This window comes from Eucyclogobius newberryi, unplaced genomic scaffold (assembly GCF_026437365.1).
Source record: "Eucyclogobius newberryi isolate DKJ021-1_F unplaced genomic scaffold, fEucNew1.0.hap1 SCAF_18, whole genome shotgun sequence".
NCBI lineage: Eukaryota > Metazoa > Chordata > Actinopteri > Gobiiformes > Gobiidae > Eucyclogobius > Eucyclogobius newberryi.
Window position 1 is genome coordinate 17,964,264 of NW_027315812.1, and position 21,860 is coordinate 17,986,123.

The 21,860-nt window shown below is 39.5% G+C and overlaps 2 protein-coding genes across 2 annotated transcripts in view; one reads left to right on the top strand and one right to left on the bottom strand.

The window, feature by feature from the left end:
- prex2 (phosphatidylinositol-3,4,5-trisphosphate-dependent Rac exchange factor 2) overlaps nucleotides 1-4,448 on the bottom strand; it is a 76,424-nt gene extending 71,976 nt beyond the window's left edge. Inside the window, exon 1 of the mRNA XM_072450771.1 lies at nucleotides 4,229-4,448. Coding sequence (XP_072306872.1) covers nucleotides 4,229-4,366 — 138 coding nt within the window. The 5' untranslated portion in view covers nucleotides 4,367-4,448. The remainder of the gene's footprint in view (nucleotides 1-4,228) is intronic.
- A 6,394-nt stretch (nucleotides 4,449-10,842) lies between these two features.
- cpa6 (carboxypeptidase A6) lies at nucleotides 10,843-20,730 on the top strand. The gene is made up of 11 exons (XM_072450777.1): nucleotides 10,843-10,973; nucleotides 12,883-12,958; nucleotides 16,309-16,433; nucleotides 17,256-17,370; nucleotides 17,936-18,037; nucleotides 18,114-18,218; nucleotides 18,813-18,923; nucleotides 18,994-19,084; nucleotides 19,239-19,441; nucleotides 19,534-19,618; nucleotides 20,449-20,730. Exons 1-11 carry the CDS (start codon nucleotides 10,843-10,845, stop codon nucleotides 20,661-20,663), a joined length of 1,359 nt encoding a protein of 452 aa, XP_072306878.1. The 3' UTR covers nucleotides 20,664-20,730.
- Nucleotides 20,731-21,860: the final 1,130 nt, after the last annotated feature.

The following is a 21,860-nucleotide window of genomic DNA, read 5'->3' on the forward strand; positions in this document are numbered from 1 at the left end:
ACTCACAACGTAGTAACAACAACAGCAATGAGTTTGCCTCATTGAGAGCTGAGGTGAGGGCTGAGAGCCGTATCCTCTTTGACAAAATAGAAGCCGATATGGTGGGGCTGACGGCGGGAGGAGACGGGACCCGTTTTAGACTCGTCGTCTGCCATTGCTAGAAAGAATCTCAGACAATCCCTTTAGCTTGGCTTTGCACTGCTTTTTCTCTTGTCTCCACTTTTCAGCAACCTCAAATACACTTTCTTTTGCAGTTAACTGGTTGTGGATTCTTGTCTGCCATTGTAAAAAACTGCTAGGAAGCTGCAATTTGAAGAAACCGATAAGAACTGCAGCGCTGGGGTAAACGGTGTCTTACATAGTGCGTAAGGCTACTTGCATAAAATTACATAAACTCAAAGCACATAGTCAGTTATGCTAGGAACGTTGTGAGTTTGACAAGCCAAGGGCCAATACAAGGTAGCCTCGTTTTCTATTGGTGGCCCCACCACGTCCAAACTTAATGTATTTTTATGCTTTTTTTTGTTACCATACATAAGAGCAAGCCTGTGGCACATCTGGCTGTTTTGAACAGATAATGACAACTAAAAACTAACTGAAAATCCTCCATACAACCTTTAACCACCATGAGAAGGAACATGTTATGAAGGTTGAAAAAGTCCTCCAGTACAAATGCAAGAAAGTGCTCGCTCAAGATTTATCATACAAGGTCCGTCAGCAACAAGAAAAGTTTCGCCACATCTATGAGGAATTCCAGAGGAGACAACTACCACACAGCATAGTCTTTCCAGCAGTTCTTCTGATGACTTTTGAAGGTAAAAAAAACCTGACCTGAACAGCAGCATTAGTTGGATCCACCAACATGGGGTATGTGAGTTCATGGGGTTGTCATATTGTAGGACATTTCAGTTGTTTTGAAGAGTCTCTGATGACTGTTGCAAGATCTATTTGTTTTGGGCATCTGACTTAATTACGTGTCATAAAGCATTATTGTGGTTATGAGGTTGCTAAACAGAAATTGTCCATCCATCCATTTTCTACCGCTTGTTCCCTTTCGGGGTCGCGGGTGACTGGAGCCTATCCCAGTGACTTTGGGCCTTAGGCGGGGTACACCCTGCAGGGCTGACACAGAGACATAAACATTACAGACAGTTCACTCTCACATTCATTCACTAGGGCCAATTTAGACTTACCAATCTTTACCTAACACACGGTGGGAGGAAGCCGGAGAACCCAGAGAGAACCCACGATAACACGGGGAGAACATGCAGACTCCACCCAGAGAGATCATGTGATGTTGTTCTGGTCCGGGAATTGAACCCATGATCTCCTTCTTAGGAGGCAAGAGCGCTAACCGCCTTTGCCACCGTGCACCCCAAAATCCTGAAATCCGAGTTCTCGACCTTGTCTTATTGACAATGACTCTTGGATGAGAGTCGAAACGTCTAATTTTTCTAACTGAGTCCAGATGACTACAACTGAAGCTTTTTCTACAATGGAACACGCCTCTACGAATGAGGGATTACACCGACTTACTTATATATATTATAATTTGTTTACTTGCCCAAAAACAAAAGAATAAAGGGGTAAAGGGATAACATAATATGGATGATATATACTTCTTACCATGACTTCTTTCAAGTATTATTATAATGAAATATGATTTGCTGTCAGGGCTGACCAAATCTTTTAAAGGTGGAATGGAAGATTTTTTTCAGCAAATTTTTTATCATTATTTCCTCGTGGCGTGGATAAATCATTTGTCCTGCCACGTATCAATCATAAAACGCACCTACCGCTCACCTGCAGCCGCGTCTGGCTCGTCCCCACGTTTCCGCGTGCCTAAGCGCATGGATCTATCATAATATAGTTCCCTCAGAGTACGGGACAAAATGAAGACGGAGAAAGACAGTTCGAGCTGACGCAAATGTGGACAGAAATCTACGGGAGACGAGAGATGCGATGCGCTCCGTTGCGCTAATAAACAAACGCACGTGTGTGTTGTATCAGTCCGCACGGGGGAGTGCGCATGCGCACTTCCGCCTGCGTTCTCAAATCGCCGAAAAATCGTCCATTGCGCCTTTAAGTAACTAGACGTGTATCTTTCAGATACCGTAAATAACCATGTTAGCATTGTAAATTAGAAACAGAAATGGGTTTGAAAAATACATTTGTCCCTGTTTATGTCCCACTTACTAATTACGCTGTTGCTATTACTATCTCATACTTTTACCGTGCAGTAAAGAAAAGTTCAACCAACAATTGTCAATATGTTCCTTTATCTAGCATCATTGTTGAAGAGAATTCGTATGAGATCTTTATAAGAGAACAAAAATAATTACTGACATACATATAGTAAACTTAAATATAATGATCCAGTCACAACATGACAGCCTCTGCTTCTCAGAACCTGTTAAAGACCCTTTCCACATCTGTTTTCTCTATTAGGCTCAACTTCCTGTAGCCAGTTTACTGAAACAACAGCTTTAAAAATGACCACCAACATTTATACTAATTCTGTCATATAGTAAAACACATCAATGATTTAGATTATGCTTTAAACATTTGGATTCAATAACATTTAACTACCTCTACTTACTACAAAACAATTAAAAGATGTATGTTTGATTTGTCGCTGTAAAAGCGCTGTAAAGCCTTACACTGTGGTTGCTTCATAGTTCAGCAGGCTTTTGTCTGGCAGAGGAAGTCAGCAGCTTGGGGACCACTTAATACACTGCAAAGCTCTTTGGAATATATTAAGTTAACTCGTGGCTCAGATCTCCCCCTAGAATCAGTACATCAAAGATTTCCTGCTTCATGCCGTCTTCTATTCTTACTTGCAAATGGCATTTTCAATCATTTTAAATCAATGGCCAATAATAGCATACTTCAGTAAATCAAATTTAAGGAGCCGTGTAAAATACTGTTTGCTTAACTCTTGCTTTTTCCCTCCCATTGAGATATTTCTAAGGATACCTGTCAGTCTATTTGCTTATTGCTTTCCAAAACAAACACAGTGTCCATCGCCGCCCACTAACAAGCTATAATAGTACATTACATAAGATGGGCAAATAGAGTAGACAGTTCTCCCAAGGGCCTCTCCGTCACTGCCTTTATAAGCTGTGAATTAAAGCATGTACAGGAAGGCTAAGAGGTGAAGCATAGGGTATGTCTGAGTTACCTTGCTGCACCTCATAGAAAAGGTAAAGTGCATTGCTTGTCCTGAGTCCAAATATGTACGTACAGTTCAACTCGGGTGACCAGACTTCATTTGTCCCCCATTGTTCTTAATCTCAGAGGAATTTTGCCACCAGGAAATATGCCTTAAACAAGGCATATACAGCACCAAGCCCAGCCACTTGAGAACCTTATCTACACTTTGACCTACTGTGCAATGTCCCAAAGACCTAAAGGTGGAGGGTGGGACAAAAGGTGTATTTTTTTGGATGCAGTATCAAGTGAATATATTTACTTAATTATTCTGTCGATGTAGGCCTCAAAGTATTGGTCCAACTAGTGCACTTCATGACCATCAGTTTCACTATAGGTTATGTTTTACATTGTGTCACACTCCAGCCTCAAATTCAACTGTAAAAACCTCATTTCAATCCGCGCATCAACAATAAATACAGCTTCCAACACTGAAGAAGATGGAGCAGCTCAGCTTCCATGCATATGAGAGAGGCCTCACCTGATGTGGAGCTGATAAAGCTGGGCCCCAATCCCAGTGTCATCCATTGAAAACATCAGACCAGTGAGTGGAGGACTGGGCCTGGGGCATTCATACAGTGCATATGCTTTGGGGGGGAAAGCAACAGCAATAATGCACAATACACCCAAGACCCTACAGCCCACAGTATCTATTCATGGTTTCCAACTAGCCTAGGCTCCTACAACTGACCACTACTCAGCCAAAGCAGGATCTATTCATTAGGCGTGAATCAACGTCTATCAAAATTAAGTGATCACTTCTTTAAATTAAAATGTATTGTTTTTGCACTTGTGTTTGTCAGAAGTGAATTAGGCTACATTGCTCTCAATCTGGTCATTTCTTCAATAAATATATACACAACATGTATTTTCTGGTATACGTTGGTGGAGACAGTTATAAACATGTAAGATCGTGCATATTAAAAAGCCTTTTATGGTGGCGTTGTTTACGATGGAGTTAGCACTTGTTGGGTTATTCTCACTCGGAAACTTGTTGTTAAAAGTTGCCCAAACTCACCGAGAGAAACTCTAACGTCCCGACATAGTCCCGCTCGGTCTTTAACAGCTCGTTCAGGACGCACACGCGTAACCGGAGCTGCTTCTCCAAATCCTTCCCGCTTTCAGCCCGGTGCTCGCTCCGGTTTTCCTCGGTCATTGTTGGGTCAGTGAATGCAGAGCCGCTCCGCCAACTTTTACATCACAGTCTGACAGGCAAAGCACAAAGTTCACAAAGAGTGAGCGCGCAACCGGTGTTTTCACGCGCTTCGTCCGCGAGGAACGGGGGGGGGGGGGGAAAGGCCGGTTAAAAGAAAAGTTTTGCCAAAGTGATGAGGACGCGGCTGCAACGTGAGGAGAACCCCTCCGGCCCGACTCCAGTGGGAAAGTTGTCTCCATGTGACTTTCCGCATCCCCGAGCCTGCCTTCCTCCGACAAGGACCATAGTCAAGACAACTGTAATAGTCGAACTATATCCGGCTAAGCTCTTCAAAATAAAATTCCACTAAGGACTTTGAAAGGTGGGCGCTTTAGTTTGAAACTTAAAATTCGCGCAGCCTATACAATCTTTTCCAATGCTATGTTAAAGGAGCTGTTTGTAACTTTTCTGATAGAAGGTCCGGCACCTGATTTTCACTGTTGAGCTGTTATGACTAGAAATGCTGTACAATGTGGCATCAGCAATTATTTCACTGCACATGTATTTTTTTTTTTATTTTTTTTTTTTTATCAAAAATACCATACCATACCATGAGTTAGGTCCCATCGCTCACACATTTGACCTGTGACTGACCAGGTAGTGCCACCTTCTGGGCTCCACCTGCAAGAGATGCACTGGTGGTGGACCCTTCACATAGACCCTTCACCAGATAAGTAATTCAAGAAGTTCCGCCACTGAAGAAGCAAGTTATTTCAGTATTAAACTTTTATAGCATGCTATTTAACTTTTATAGAAGACTCCAGTTCCAAAAATAAACTCAATTATTTAGGCTACTTATGTTAATTTATAAGCAACTTTTAAATTATCATATTGCCCCAATTGTAATGAAAATTAGATTAATAGAAGAAGCGCGAATGTGTTGTTAAAGTTAAAATGCAATTTACTTTCTCACTTACACAATCTATTTGCAACTGGCAAAATAACAACATGTTTGTTGTTTATCAGCCTACATACTAGGGTCCCAAACCTAAAGTGCCACTGCAGCAGTCTGTGTAACCAAGTCGTATTACTTTAGCAGCTTCTCTCAGTAACCACCCTCCTTTTCCACTTTTAAAAATCTGCAGCAGCTGCCTAATGAAGCTGATGAATTTCAGCCATAAAAACTCAACTCTTGCAACAGTAAGCTGCAAATGGGTTTGTGACAACTTGGTATCGGTGTCCAGGAAGCTCGAACCCACCAAACACATCAACACAGACGTTTAAAGAGCCGCGCCTCATGCCAGTGGTAAATACTGAGCCTTATGACACAAAACACATTGTTTAGTAGTCTGCTGTACTAGTGTATGATGTGTTTCTATTCATTAGTGTAGCATTCATGACAAAATATGTTCTTTTTTATTGCAATTAATATCAGGGTGAAGCTTTAAAAAAATGTTTACTAGCCGAGTTGTCAGCCCTCCTGTTAATTTTTTGAAGTTATTGTACATGTGAATATATTTGAATGGTAGTTCTGCTGCTAGAAGCCCATGTTGCCTCAGCTGGCTCTGCTTGAGGTTGAGGAGCGGCAGCTCTACTCTGAGCTCCTGGGTGATTGAGCTCCTTCTATCTTCTTTGGAGCCACTAGCCACCTATCATAGAAAACGCACTATGGCTGCTTACATCAGCATAACCAATAGTAACAAACATGTCAATTATAGATTTAGAGTAATTTTAAAATCATTGAATAGGCTATGAAAGTCTATAAATCATAGGACCATTCATTGTAGAGAAGAGTACAGTCATGATTTAAATCACGAGACACTTCAGCTTTGATTTGTTGCAGGATTTGCTCGCCTACAGCATCATGTGAGTGTAAGAGGGTAAGATAAGGCTATCGCAGCAAAATCAGTAGCCAAAGCTGGACACATGCTGTACCCTGCTGGTCATACATGGAACTGCAAATTATAATATACTGCACTGCCGCTCTCTTACCGTTAGATGGTGCTGTTGTAGCATGAACAAAAAAAATAGAAGTTTGTTGTGTGGGGCAGCTTATATATTCTGTTCTGTATCTTAAAAACCTTTCAACTGTATTAGCTGTTACTACACTCTTTGTGGTTTTGAAGGAGGCTTTTTGGGGCAGGTAAATCCCCACTGTGCTTTTTATAGCCCATGGTTTTGTCTGTAGAATTAAGTTCATTATTTGTGGTTTAGTGGCTTGCTGTGCTCTGCTGGGAAGCCCTGATCTGATTGGACAAGGAGTTTAAGGCAAGAATAGCTCCCATTGTACAAGCCATAATCAAATGTGAATCTTGAATCTTGAATCTTAACATATGATTAGCACTACTGGAACTGTGTCAGTCATACAGGTCTATTGTATAATTCAGTATGTGTTTGGCTGACATTTGTCAACACAACTACAGCCTTTACTGAATTTACTGAATTTATTTGAACAGCAACAAAAGGATTCAAAAAGTAGGACACGAGTATTTGAGCACTTACTTATATATCCAGCTATGCAGTGGAGTTGAAGACTAGGATTTCGCAGTATACATTCTACATTTTGCCCTAGGCCCTGCAGAAGAAAAATGCGATATACAAATATCACAGAAAGAATGCAAGTGTAGGCTGGGAACTAGCACTTATAAACCTCCAAGAAAGTTGAAATAAATAATAAGCAATGGATAAGGATGCATTGTGCTAGCAGCAATATACTGCCATAGCAACTGCTTGTAAAATGAGCAAACACTGACAATGCCAATGACATATGAGTGCAATGAAAGAATAATGTGACTCAAGCCAAAACGCACACAAATAAAAGAAGGTAAAAGTGGTAATTTTGAAATATTTATGATCCTCCTCGATTATAGTATTGCCAGTTCAGTGCTGTACTTGGTTGCCAAATTTCTGTTTTAGAAATATTGTCTAAAATATTGTGAATTCTGTTGCTATGTAATTGAGTCGTTGTATCCTCTTTCGTGGCCTGCAGGTGTAGCCGACAATATTGCATTTTATTTTATCTACATTCTTGTTTTATGGCTTGGCACTTTTAAATCTCTCTTAAATACTTAAAGGCGGCTGCGCTTTGAGTGAGAAAATTTCCCTAAATGCCAAAAGGCTACATTGTCTCCTAAATGGCCTGCCATCTTTAACCCTTCACCTCTCGGCATTAGCTCTTCCCTCCGGGTTCAAGGGTCAATCATGTGCACTCACAGCTTGACTTTGGAGTGGTTTGGAGGTCTACAACACTTTTCTGTCAATGTCCTATCTTTAAGTATTGAAAAGCACTGCTTGTTTTCCCTTGTAGACAAGTACTATGTTTTATAGACTTTATAAACTGATTTTGTTCTTGCAATTCTCAGTCTAAATACTGACTTTGCAAGGAAAATGTGCAAAACATCTCTAATCTGACCTTCTTACCTTTCTAAATTTGAGACTAAAAGTGGTTAGTAAATTGGGCCGAAATATCTAACCGCAAGATTTCAACTTATCTTTTCATTGTACAATTCTATTCTATTCATTCTCAAACATGTCTAGTGGCTTCAACATTTGCAAGAAACTCAAACATGAACTACTTAACTAATACAATAAACAAAAGCATATTTTTTGCTGTAGGTAGTAGTAGGGCAAGCAGGTTTTATACAGAAGAAACTTGATATTTTAGTTGACAGAGGAAATTCTCGCATTTGAATTATTACCATCCATAGTGATTTAGCTTGATTGTTACATATTTTGCAGCAAATATGATGGGATGTACAGATTCTTGACCGTTCATCAAATCTATAATGTCTTTAAACCAAAGTAAACCATTTTCCATTGGGCATCCAGTAAAAAATATACCCTTTTGAGTTAGGGTTAGAGTTAATAGAACAAATCAGTCCGTGCTAAATTCATCAGCAATAGCAAAGAAACTAAAGCTACTCTCGTCCTTTTCCCATCTTCTCAAAGGGCTCATTCACACCGCTCAGCACTCAGCAATAAGATGATTTACTGGGCCATGGTGCGACGGTGAGATCCTGCAGACTTTGGCTCTTTTGTGACAAGCACCACTCCAAATGTAGGCAAAACCCACTGGCACTACACACAGACACAGCCCGGGCTTCCTCCGCATTAAAACAACACAAGGACCACCGCACTGTGTGACCAGTGCCAGCTCTCAAACCTACAAATCCCAGAACACGGTAAACATAGAACGCAAAGCCAGCATTTTTACTTGAATATGTTCCTGTATGCAGAGGTTAAAAACACAGCAGTTTATGTTACGCTCTTGAGAAAAGCCACTGCCAGTAATTCCACTTCATTCAGCATTGGAGGGTTCAATTTGGATTTTGACGACACTTTCCACTAGAAGAGGTGGATTCTGAAAAGAGTGTTAAATGCAGATGTTGTGAGGGTTTGAATTAACAAGACGAGCTGAAAAGTGCTACTTACATCTGTGGAGTGGATAAGAAATTACACCCAGCCACAGTTGTTTGTTTTATGTAAAGTGAGTTGAGATTTTGGCAAAACATAGTAACAGCTTAGAAAAGACGAGAGATTAAATTGTTTGGTTAAGTACACTTTGGACTTCAATGGATAATTCATAGCCTAAGATGATGTTAAGGTAGTAGGAGTTAAATAGATTTTGTGGCGATAATTTGTGATACAAACAACAACAACAACAACAACAACAGTGGCATTAGTGTTTGCAGTAGTAGAAGTAGCAGAAGTAGAGAAATACTTTGCTAGAAATATACACTTAATACTACAAACTAATGTAGACTATGGCAAAAGTTATGTAACCGATGCCATTAAAGTAGTGGATAAATCACAGCACAAATAGTATAAATAGTAATAAAATAGCATTAGTAGGTCATAGCTGTACGCATTTTTAGTAATCATTATAAGTATCTGATGATGAACATGTTTTATTTAAGTTCTTTTTTCCACCTTTTGAAATTATGACTTAATTTATATCTACTGTTGAGAAATGTGTTCAACCAAAACAAAAAGAATCTCTGTGGCTCAAAACACACGACGTCTGATTGCGTCGTTTGTGTATTGTCCACGCAGGGTGAGCTCAGAGTCAGTTGTTCGCCATAAGTGTTGGTATAAAGCAGGTGGTGCGGCGTTGACACTGGAGAAAAGCATGTGAAAAATGTGCCGTTGCTGAGCGATCACAAAAGCAAGAGGGCTGCCAGTTGACTTAAGCATCTAATCACAGTGTGTTGGGCGATAATAAAGGATCAAACCAGGCACGGAAGGGAGACAATCTAATGCTTTGCACAGGGATTCCCCAGTCAGGTCAGGCCAAGCAGATATATAACTCGCCAATAAAATCATAATTGCTTGACTTGCTTTTTTACTTTTGAAGGTGGTGAAGCCTAAAGTGATTTTCAGTTTGGATCTGGGGCCCATTGAGTGAGATGAAAGGGAAAGTCACACTGAGGTGAGGCAGGTTCCTTTTCTTAAACTCTTGAAAAGGTTTCCTTTTCCTCATTGATACAGCACAATTGGCCACAATGACTGCACAAAGTGTTGGCTCAGACTTATGCCTTTTTGTCACAAGAAAGTGTTGTGATGGGATTAGTATAAGTATATATAATCAGGCCTATATATAATGGTAGTGGTGGTCCGAGAGGGGTGTATTATCATCTCCACCTGAGTAAAAGTCGTTGATGTCATCGTTGGTGTGCGTTTGGTGGTGGTCGGAGAGGTCTTTGGCATAGAAAGGCAACCACACCTCTGTCAGGTAGCCCTAGGGCAGATGTGGTTACAGAGAAGGGAAACATGAATAATAGATTGCATTCTTGTAAAGTGAAAACCCAGCCTGAGGCACTATCAGTATTGAAGTAAATATTTGTCTGTCAAATGTAGCCCACTATTTTATTTATTTTTGAACTGATTGAGCTATATACGCCAGTGGATATCCAGTCAGTGAATGCATGTAATACTATATCAAACCAAAGCAATCTTTGGGGTTGAGTGAATATCGAAAGCAAACACTTGATGAACTGGCCCATTCATTAACCGTGCTGGCGGTAAGTTACTCGATCTACGTCAACATGGGTGTGACATTATAATGAGCGCGCCGCAGTCACGCTGAGACACGACACTGCGCTAATATCTGGTGTTTGTGTGCACTGTGCGCGGACAAACCGGACCGGGATCACCACCGGGCGGGATGTGCGGGATGTGAGCGTGCAGAGAGGCACTGACACTGATGAAGCACGTGACATGACCCGGGTCCGGACCTCCTCGCCTTCTAAAATCCCCTCCGCAGCTTCAAAGGGCAGTGAACGCTTCACCCTCATTGGAGCTCACGGGGGCTCGCACCTTTTGCACCTTTTGCACCGGAGATAGACTAATAAGAGTGGAAAGAGAAACGGACTTTGGCCACTGTGCAGCACGGGTCTTTATCCTCGCTCCTCGCTCCTCGCTCCTCGCTCCTCGCTCCTCGCTCCTCGCTCCTCGCTCCTCGCTCCTCGCATCCTTTAGCGCGTCCCGGGACACTTTTGATGCGCTCCTCGAGCATGGCGCGGGACCAAAGGAGCGTATTTCGCGCCTCGCTTTTACTGACGTGTGTGATAATCTGCAGTCATGTGCTATGTCCCGTCGGGGGCTCGCTCTACAAAAACCGCTACTCAGGGTAAGTGAGAGGAACCGGGCAGAGGATTCATTCATGTTACCGCGGGGCTCCGGACCTTCTGAGACGCGTTTGACAGAGATGAGCGTTAGTGCTCTTTAAGGTGCACACTAACTCTAATGAAACTCAAGTAGACTCGTTTAGTAAAGTGTAGTCAGTGATGGTTGATCATCTCCTGTTTAAATGTATGATTAAAATGGTGTAAATGCTGCACTAATCAATGACGGCTGAATTATTTTGACCAAACTACTGAATCAGAGTTAGGCTTCTTTATTTGTCTCTAGGGAAATTGTTTTTTTGTTATAGAAATGCAGCCGACCATCAAAAAGGCTATCAAAAAGGAACTAAAATGAATTATCAGAATCACAATAAGAATGAAACACAGAGAATAGGTCTAGATATTGTAGTTATTTTACTAGTGATAAAACCGCCATCTGGTGGTAATAATAAGCACCAAGGGGCAAGATTTATATATCTTCATCTATTTATTTATCCTCTATTGAAGCAGGAAAGATAGAAATGTAATTCTATGGTCCCTGGGAGAATTGTACATGTGCGTATAATATATGAATAACAGCAGTAAGTCTCATATTATATATCTATGTTATATTTAATGAAACATCCTGGTGCAATAGTACTTTTGAGTACTTGCCAACAGACTTTATCTTCACTTTTATTTGCAATACAATGCATGTTTATGTTTTGCTGGACAATAGGTCTATATAATTACACTTTACATAGGCGACAATGTGTTGTATACTGAGACATGAGCAAAGTCCACAGGGAAACTGGTCTTTCATCAGCCCCAATTAAAGGGGCACATGCAGACTACATGTTTAGATAATTATAGACATACATCCATGACAAGAGCACAGTCTGTGTCTGAGGGCGCTGAAAGCAGGGCACACCCAGAGACTTGTGGAAGAGGCTTATTCATAAGCATATAATTTTACCCATTTCGAGAATAATGAGGCAAAATATGTTAGGTTATATTTAGACTATGTTTTAACCCCAGCACTCGAACTTAGTCAATTATGTTTCTGTTGTGACCTCAGTTATTTTGCTTATTATGAATTGTATGTCAGATGTACTACCATTATTATTATATTGACTTACTGACTTACACTTTCTATATCAGAGCATCTATAAGCTTATATATGCAAAGCTGATGGGACTCCACTGAGCATAACAAAGATCTTCTGTGTCTCAAACTGATTAGAAGATTAAAAAAAGAAAGATGGAAATCATAAAAATATTTCATGTTTTGCCTCTATATAAGGGTTAGTTTACATGATCTTGCCGCCAGCATGTGTATTTGTTTTCATTTTTATATCATACTTTGTTTGAACATAGCTGCTTTGAAGTTCACCATGTCTTCTTATGACTTCCATATTCAAATAATCTTTTTTTACTCTGACATTGAATGTTTTCTGTGGCTTGTCAGATGCAAGACAGTGTTGTCACACATTTAATTTCTTGCAACTGCATTGTCAAATATTACAATAGGTACATTTTTTGCATTTACCGGTGCATAATGATTTTACAACATTAAACACACTGTATACCCAGTGTGTTTGATGGATGGCTTTCCATAATGAACATTTGGACCAGATGCTCCCCTTGTGTCCTCCAGAGAGCCATTCCACCTGCAACACGTGGAAATATAATGCCACAATGGTGTGTGTCAGATTGTTTGACTGCGGTTCAACATTTTATGTCACGGAGAAGAGGAGCCACCCATGTCTCATCACACATCTGCTATTGTGAATGCCACCTTCAATTAGGACAAAGAAGCTGGAGTTACCCATGGCCCAGATGTTTCCCCCATTTGAGAAAATCCAGGCTGTACAACAAGCAGGGCATTTGTAAACCTGCTGTTACTAAATACTAACAGGAAATGTCTTTGTTGCAGTGATCAAGTCTTCAGGATACACCCCAATACTGAGGAAGAAGTTGGGAAGGTCAAGAGTATCCTGGGACGCTTGAAGGTAGGGTCGAACTAATATTTGAATTTAGCAATGTACAGCATATTTTAAAAGATGATAATATACTGTACATAAAAAGTGCAAATGTATACTTTTTCAAACTAAAGCAATTTAAGTTTCTTCCTTTTTTTTTTTTTTTTACAATGCATCCAAAGATATGTAAAAGGACTGTTTGAGTAAAATATATTGCTTTATTACTTACTACTACTACTAATTAACCGCGACCCCGAAAGGGACCAAGCGGTAGAAAATGGATAGATGGATGGATATTGCTTTATTTTATTCATGCCTCAAGAGGAGAGCCATGTTTTATAGACACGGTTAACAACTAAATAAAATATTAACGTTGTGACCCTTTTAGAAGCAGAATTAAGTGTTTTTTAATTCATTATATGGACCTTTTTCTATCTTGCATTAGCATAAAGTTTATTTACAAAGTTTGATTTCACAACTGGTCACAAACTGAAAAAATAGTAACACGTTAGACAATGGGGATGAAAGAAAATGAAAAATGTTGTTTGATCGTGATCAATAATCGTGAATAATTGTTAAATCGTGTCTTCTCATACTAATCGTCCCACTTACATTTGATATTGTGACATCCATACTTGGAAACACAAATGCTATGCTACATTATCTATTGTCTCTATACGTTACAGTGGGCCCACGCCTCTAAAGTCTCACCTGTCACCTGCACAGATTGAGTGAGGTGTACCACTAGTAATAATATGTGTGAGGCTTTTTAAAGAGACCTCTTTTTACTTCACAGAAACCACAGAAACTCATTTGTGGCTGCTCTACTCAGTTACACGTGTTTCTGGGATTCTGCAATTAGAGACACGATCACTTAACTTTATACATTTGGGAGGGTAAGCCTAGTCTTTCCACACGCAACGTTTGTATTTTTATCAATACAGTACTGTTATAGACCAATCTCAAAACATTACATTATATTTGATGTGGTGTCTAAAGACGATTGTGTTGGGCTTATGAAATATCAAAGCATTTCTGTGGAGAGATAATGATGCCATAATAGCTGGAAGAACAAAGTTAGCCTGAAAACATTTAGCTGTGTCTAGTCTTTAGGTGGCCAGTGCCTGAACTAAAGTTATTTCTAAACATAGCACGTAAAACTGTTGCGAAAATACCGCTGTGTAAATGTTTGTGATTGGCGGCGCAGGCCAAGTTCCTGGTCAATGTCTAGCCAGAGTTTTCATGCCTGGACAAGCAGTGGACACGGCGCTGCATGGTCAACCAGAGGCATCAGAAGCTACTGTTTTCACAGCTGTGGGCACCCAGCGCCAGAATCAACCAGTTAAACAGAAATAGTATGAAATATGATGTGCCCAATGTTTAAATGGATAATTTCTCCAGCAGAAAGTGTGGAAGCGGGGTTTGATAGGCAGGTGTATTCCCAGTCGCACAGTGGTAGAATACAATACCAGTAGGAAAGGAAGTATTTTTTTTTTTTTTAACAATTATGCACACAAGACCAGACATTCAATCCACCTCTGCCATTTTCACTCATCGTCACGATAGGCTGTGCACACTACTTATGCGCGTGGTTCAAAAGGCCACGGTCACAGTTCAGAGGAAGACCTCAGCAGGCTCAGGCATTTGCCTTCTTCGGTTCAAGCAATTCATCAATCTCCAAGCTTGTCGTGATTACATAGACTTGACATACGTTATAGAGTGTCAAATGCTCTTTCTTTTCTTTACCACTTTTTTAAAATCAATACAAATGATTGCCAGATGGGGTCAGTGGGGTCAGAAACGTCCATAATATTGCCATTTTTCTAAAACAATAGCAGTTAGAACTACTGAGAAACAGGGAAAAGGGGGAGATAAAACATTTAAAAGCAGATGAAGATTGTCTAATCCTTTTAAACTCTCCTATAAACTTTTATCTTCAGAGAGTTGTTTGTCTAACCTGATATTTAAGAGGACATTTTAGTGCTTTTTTCTGTTTTATATTTGTTTGTGTTGAAACATTTACGGCACTTAACCATTTGGGAAGATCATAAACCCAAATTTGGAGACAAGGGCTTTTATATTGACCTCTGTGCCTTGAGTAACGTTAAATAATTTAGTCTGCTTTCTGTAAACTATCACAGGCATCGACACATTAACAAGCATGTGCCAGCCTGTTTGCCCAAACCATGCCAAATCAAAGCCAGCTGGGACATGGCAGCAACACTACAATACTCGCTCCACATTCTTCACTCATTGTTTTTTTCACTCTTTGTTGACGTGTGTTATTTGGAGCTTTAATGTCATTGGCTGATGAACTAAGAGCTGAATGAGTCAATTTCATCTCCCATTTAAGGTCAAAGTGAGCCATTAAGTGTGGGTTGTTAAGAGGGCACTTCACAGCGTGGTTTGGCCCAACAAAACAATTTGGCCATTATCACAAAACGTTTCAGAAGTTTTAAGCACTTTGACTTAAGTTAATCCCTCACCTGGAACAAATGATGGCGTGTTTTATGCAATGTTATTTTTGCTTAACTGAATTTGTAGTAAAGAATTTGCACTTCTTACAGTAACAAATGCTATGCTGCCGGCTTGCTCAGGTGTTTAAATTGCAGCACATATAACGGGCAAGAAATGCAAAAATAGGAAGGATAGGTATTTTAACACTTATCTTTTCATATAGATAGAATACAAGTTTGAAAAATGTATTTGAGAAATTATACATGTGAGTGATATCTGAGCCCAATATAAAGACATTTACAATTGTAATTTAGATTATTGAAGGCGAGGTTTTTTAGGTTTTACTGGACATTCATTTTATCTGCAGATATATTGCATACTTTGCCACAAATTATACTTCTGGTGAAATTTTGAGAGGCTTTATAATAAAAATAAATAATGGAAATGTCTTACGGTAATTTTGTTTCCATTCTGAAATTTTGACCATTGTGATGACAGCATTTTTTACAGTAATACCGTATGTCGAACAGATTTGGTTGACACAGAGAATAGGTCTATAGGCTAGTGGTGACTTTTAACTGTATATGATGTTTATTATGCAGTTGTTGACTTGTTTGTTCAGTTGGCTGCTCAGGACAAGGACAAGTCAGTTTGAACAAATTGTGTCCGACAAATGGGATTTAACATCCCCTGATCTTGTACGTGCCTCTTGGTTGACATTCCATCGACATTGATGACTGTGTAAGCCACTATAAAGGGCTTTTGCCTTAGTTAAAGACCCACAGTATGCTCTTGCTTGCATGGAACAGCTGATGCAGGCCAGAATAATGTAAACTGGCACCAATTTATTAGAAAGCAATTGAATGCCATTTATATTTTTAAGTGTATTATTACTATTTTGCCTCTAAATGTCTTTGTTTTAGGTGGATCTTTGGCAGCCCAACAGCCTTTCTTTAATCGCCTGGAATGCCACTGTGGATGTGCATGTGAAACGCAACGACACGCGCAGACTTCATACACAATTAAAGCAGGAGCACATCACTTATCAGTAAGTTACAGATGACACATACATTGATCATATGTATCCAAATACTGTGTTCTCTGTGAGCTGAATATGTAACCGCACTGCTGCTCACTAAAGGCCAGGGAAATCTTCCATCTTTCAGCTTCAGTAATATATGCTTCACACATGCAGAGTGGGGTATAATTTTCATGAAAAAGATCTTTATAGTTGTGACACAGTGAACACAGCTGCAGTGCATCAGAGCGTTTCTCCGATCTGCTCCAGAAAAGGCGCTTTCATCTCCCGTCCAATCCCAGCCCTCATCAAAACTATCACTGAAATGATGGAAGTTCATCAAAGCAGCCACAGCAGCAGCTTGAAAGAGTTTTGTTGTCATCTTTGTCCTGAGGGAGGGACTGCAGCTTTAAAAAGAAAGTGTTTTTGTTTTGTGTTGATTGAGTGAGTCTTTTTAATTTAGGTCACAAAATCATTTGTAGGCATTGTAAATGAATGATGACAAGTAAACCTAAAACATTCCCAGAAATGGGAACATTCATATTCACTGGTCCTCACTGTTAGCTCTTGCTGTAATCTGCAATAAACAAAATTACATTGTATTCCAAAATGTGGCTCAGTGAAAAAAAGTTTGGACACCCCTGGTCTAGTGTCTGAGTTTCCTATGGTGGAGTAGTGCAGTGATTAGATCATGCTGAGTGCTGAGAACAGCTATAGCACATTTCATCTTTAGGACTTGGATGGAAAAGAACTTACAGTCACAAAATAATAAAGGATACAAGATAACATTAAACCAACTTGTGTAAATATGCGCAATTATGTTGTCTTACTTTTTTTTGTGCTTCACTGCAGAGTGTTTATTACAAATTTGCAAAAGGAGATTGAAAAGCAGACTGGACACAGCTCGTCCCGTAGGCGCAGGTCAGCTTCTCAATACGACTATGAGGTTTACCACTCACTGGAAGAGGTACAGTTCTATTATGATGTATTTTGCCCTCTGTATGCAAACACACAACTCTGAACGTTCAAAAACATCCAATTACCTGTTTGAGTCTCACTCCAAACGCTCAGACAACATTCATTTGACACTTCAAGCTGTTTATTTTACTATGTTGATTATGCACATGAACTTGTCTCTGCTTTGACACTGAACAGCTTGTGCGCATTTTTAACGTAGCAGCTTCAGAGACTTGGTGTTGAAGCTCTGTTTTTTCCCTCTATCAAAACAAATCCATACCAACTGTTGCAAAGGGGAAGGGAATCTATTCTGAATTAAAAACTTTAAAAGAATATTGCACAGGTAATTGCAAAACCATCACATGATTAATTGTACTATTACTCCCAACTGTAACTATTGTGGGTACTTTCTGACTGTTCAAAAGAGATACAATATTATATTTTTAATGGTTAATTGCTATGGCAACTACGATCACTTTAAATCATGGGTATCCAACATACATTTAAAATAATTTACTATCTTGTAAATTTGGGGATTATATTAGTTTGTAATTAATTCATTATTTCTCCTAAAGATCCAAAGCTGGATGTTTGAGATGAACCGAACAAACCCAGACCTGGTTGACATATTTTCTGTGGGAAAGTCCTATGAAGGAAGGCCTCTTTATGTCCTTCAGGTAGTAAAGATACTCGATAAACATGTATTACAATTCAACACGTATAAACTACACAACACTGTTTGTATGCTGTCAGCTAGGAAAGAGAAGTCGTCCGCAGAAGAAAGCTGTGTGGATTGACTGTGGCGTCCACGCTCGGGAATGGATCGGACCTGCTTTCTGTCAGTGGTTTGTGAAGGAGGTCTGTACTTTTCAAGTCAATCTATTGTACACATTTCTCAAACTCGTGCGTAATTTACAGTCAGCTTAATGTAGTGTGTGGGCTGTAAACCTACCTAATCTCCGGACATCTGTTACTCCTGCTCATATAACAAAAAGGAAAAGCCATTACTCCTCAAAACTATAAAAGATATAACACATGATATGTTTTGCAGATCCTGTCGGTATTCGTCTATGAGATCAACGTCACATGGCTAATCTAATGTAAAAACCTGTGATTAATTCTGTTGAAAATGTCAATACGATTTTCAAAACAAAAAGTGTTTATTACTTATCATTAATCCTTGTATTTTCTTTCATGTTTATTATTGCATTAATCTGCATTAATTGAAGTTTTAGTGCTTTTGACTTGAATGTGCTGTGTAGTAACTAAGGTTAGCCACTGGAGGTCAGGGTCCAATTTGACTTCAGCTGTCTGATTCAAGTCTGATATAATAGCAGGAATTAACCCAGTGACACAGTGACTTTCTGTCCAGTCCTCATTGAGTATTAACCCACTGTAGTTGTACTCTTCAATTACTTCTTTGAATATTAAAATATCTATATGTAACTGCAGGCCCTGTCCTCATATCAACATGACTCTGTGATGAGGCGGCTGCTCAATCAGCTCAACTTCTACATTATGCCCGTTTTCAATGTGGATGGATACCACTTCAGTTGGACAACAGTAAGGACAATTCAGTCTTATGGTAAATATACTCGGGTACTGGTACTGTAATGTCTATACTTTTGTGTAGGATCGATTCTGGAGAAAAACACGCTCCAAAAATCGCAAGTTTCACTGCAGGGGAGTAGATGCAAACAGGAACTGGAAAGTCAAATGGTGTGGTGAGTGTGTCATTCCTTAACATAATCTTTAATTGTTTTAATTTATATTCAAATCTATGCTCCAAGCTAACAAATAATGCGATCTAAACTTAACAGACAGTCATTGCCTTATGTTTTGTCATTGCTTTATAGTTTTCCCCTCTTTGTCTTACAGAGGAAGGCGCCTCCTCCCACCCCTGCGATGATACTTATTGTGGCCCTTATCCCGAGTCTGAACCTGAAGTTAAAGCTGTTGCCAAGTTTCTGCGTAAACACAAAAAACGCTTCAAAGCTTATATCTCCATCCACGCCTACGCCCAAATGCTGCTGTACCCCTATTCTTACAAGTACGCCACCATCCCCAACTTCAGCTGTGTGGTATGTGATAGAACATCCGTGCTTGGCCCATGTTAATTAGTATTTCAGTAACACAAATAGCAATAGTTAGTCAAATTATTTTGTATTTTCAGGAGTCAGCTGCTCAGACCGCAGTGACAGCTCTGTATTCTGCTTATGGAGTAAAATACAGATATGGACCTGCATCCACCACTCTGTGTAAGCACCTCAACACGGGAAAGTGCCTATGCTTAGACTTTACTTTGTATCTTGTTGTTCAGGGGTCTTTCCATTGAACAGTAAAGGACAAAATGCTGAAGAAACAAATCTTTGTTTAGATCAGTGGTTCCCTAGACGTTGTCCCCTCTAAGTGTAGGCAAAGTCGGCACTAAAACATCTATTTCAATGACAATTATTACTAATATACGTTCTCGTTTTAAATGTGGGGTACCCCATTTTCAAATCATGAAAGGAGGAAGTAGGTATTTTATTCCGTCTAACTTGTTTCTAGCTCTCAGAAACCCTTTGGCATATCGCTAGTTTTCACATGCAGACATATTTTTTGGCAAATACAGCTTTTACAGATGGAAAAGGTTAAGTGTGGGACTGAGAGGTACAGGGTTTATGTTTACATTTACCCAGGGACCAGTGCAGGAAGGGGCCCCTCACAAAGACTGTAATGGGCATTTTTCCTATAGAGAGCATGTAGATGGCTTGTTCCTTCCACCCGGGCCTCAGTCACCACGCACGCACATGACTTTTTCTCAGAGGTTTGCAATTGATAAAATGTTTTACTATTAGATGCTGACGGCATTTCGTCACAAAGCTTTTGCCATACAGGCCTACAGGGACTATTCTATTTACTCATTTACAAGCAGTAAGTTGGACTTAGCAGCTTAAATACTTGTTTCTGATAAAACTCCTGTAAATAAAGTTTAAAAAAAATGTTCAACTTCTTTTTATATCTGAAAAAACAACAACTAATAGCTTTCAATTTAGCCTCGCCAGCTCCTAGTTACAGATCAAATGAATGTATTTTTGTTTTTCAGATGTTACGTCGGGCAGTTCTATAGACTGGGCCTACAGGAACGGGATCCCTTACACTTTTGCATTTGAACTCAGAGACACAGGATACTTCGGGTTTCTTCTGCCTGAATCTCTCATCAGCCCGACCTGCACTGAAACCATGAGAGCGGTGAAGGCCATCGCTACAGGACTGCTCAAGAAGTGTAAGCCAGACAGCAACAGATTTCCATATATATGAAGACCACCACTGCACACCCACGTCTGCTCATCTCCTGTTTGATTACCGTATATACCGTACCCGTTCTTATTAGGTAAACAGAGGAAGTATGACAAGCAGTTTTTTTTCTAGTTTGTAAAAAGAATATTTTATTATCTGATAGGACTGGAAGTCAGTAATGCTTAAACCACCAGGACGTCACAGACATCTCAGTGTCAAAGGTCATTGCCTTAAACATTAATCATAAGTTCATGACACTCTGAGCAAATGCATATTCAGTGTACCAAGTTTAATGTGACCCGTCAGAGCATTACAATAAAGGCCAGAGCAGCACTAAAGTATCAACATAAACTCCAGGTGGTTTTATGAGCACTTGTCATAGCACTTTTAGAGACAGGAACTCATTTACTGAAGCATTCAACGTACAATGCGTGCTGGATTTTCTTTCTGTTAAATTAAATCAACATTGTGCCTTCTCAACTGCAACACTCTTCTTGGTAAATTTTGAATGATATGACAACAGTATTGGTCAGTAGCTCTCAGGTATAAATCAAAGGCAGAGTCAAATGTAGCCATTAATAATTTGTACTGTACTGACATTTATATTTACTATGGTATATTTTGTGCTTTTGAAATGGAAAAATACTAATTTTGTTTTACTTTCAGTATCATCTGTTTATAAAGTATTTAATGCCCAGTGCCTTTTCACAGGTGTTGTATCATATATTTGTCATTCTCATGCATTACTTTGAATAATTGAAAAAGGCATTTGCAACTGTGAAATCTCATGTTTGCATTTTGTACATATTGTTTTGTGTTTATACACATTTTTTATGAGCAATATTACTTAATAAACATTTTGTAACTTTATTCTGTGTCATTAACATGTGACACTGGATGTCCTGTTTTAATAGTTGGTGATTCACTCTTAACACTTTTCCAAATACCATCTTATTTATGGACTTAAAAATGTTGGATTCATAAACAGTCCAAAGTGAACTGTGCGTTCAACTGCTGCCAAAACAGTGATGTCAGCTTGCCAGCTTCTCTCTGGATATTTGCTCCCAAACTTTGCAAAACATGACTGCTTTTGCATTCTGTGGCAATGCAAAACATGCAGGTGTGGCACTTAATGATAATGGCAAAATAAAAATCGTTGAGAAAAAAACCAAACACTGTAAATCAATTGTCAATACATTTAATAAGAATGTAGGCGAT

Bases quoted from the DNA above. Each gene is read 5' to 3' on its own strand.
- cpa6 (XM_072450777.1), top strand. From the start codon at position 10,843: ATGCGCTCCTCGAGCATGGCGCGGGACCAAAGGAGCGTATTTCGCGCC. The intron at 10,974-12,882 runs GTAAGTGAGAGG...TCTTTGTTGCAG, and splicing joins TACAAAAACCGCTACTCAGG to TGATCAAGTCTTCAGGATAC. The intron at 17,371-17,935 runs GTACAGTTCTAT...TTTCTCCTAAAG, and splicing joins TTTACCACTCACTGGAAGAG to ATCCAAAGCTGGATGTTTGA.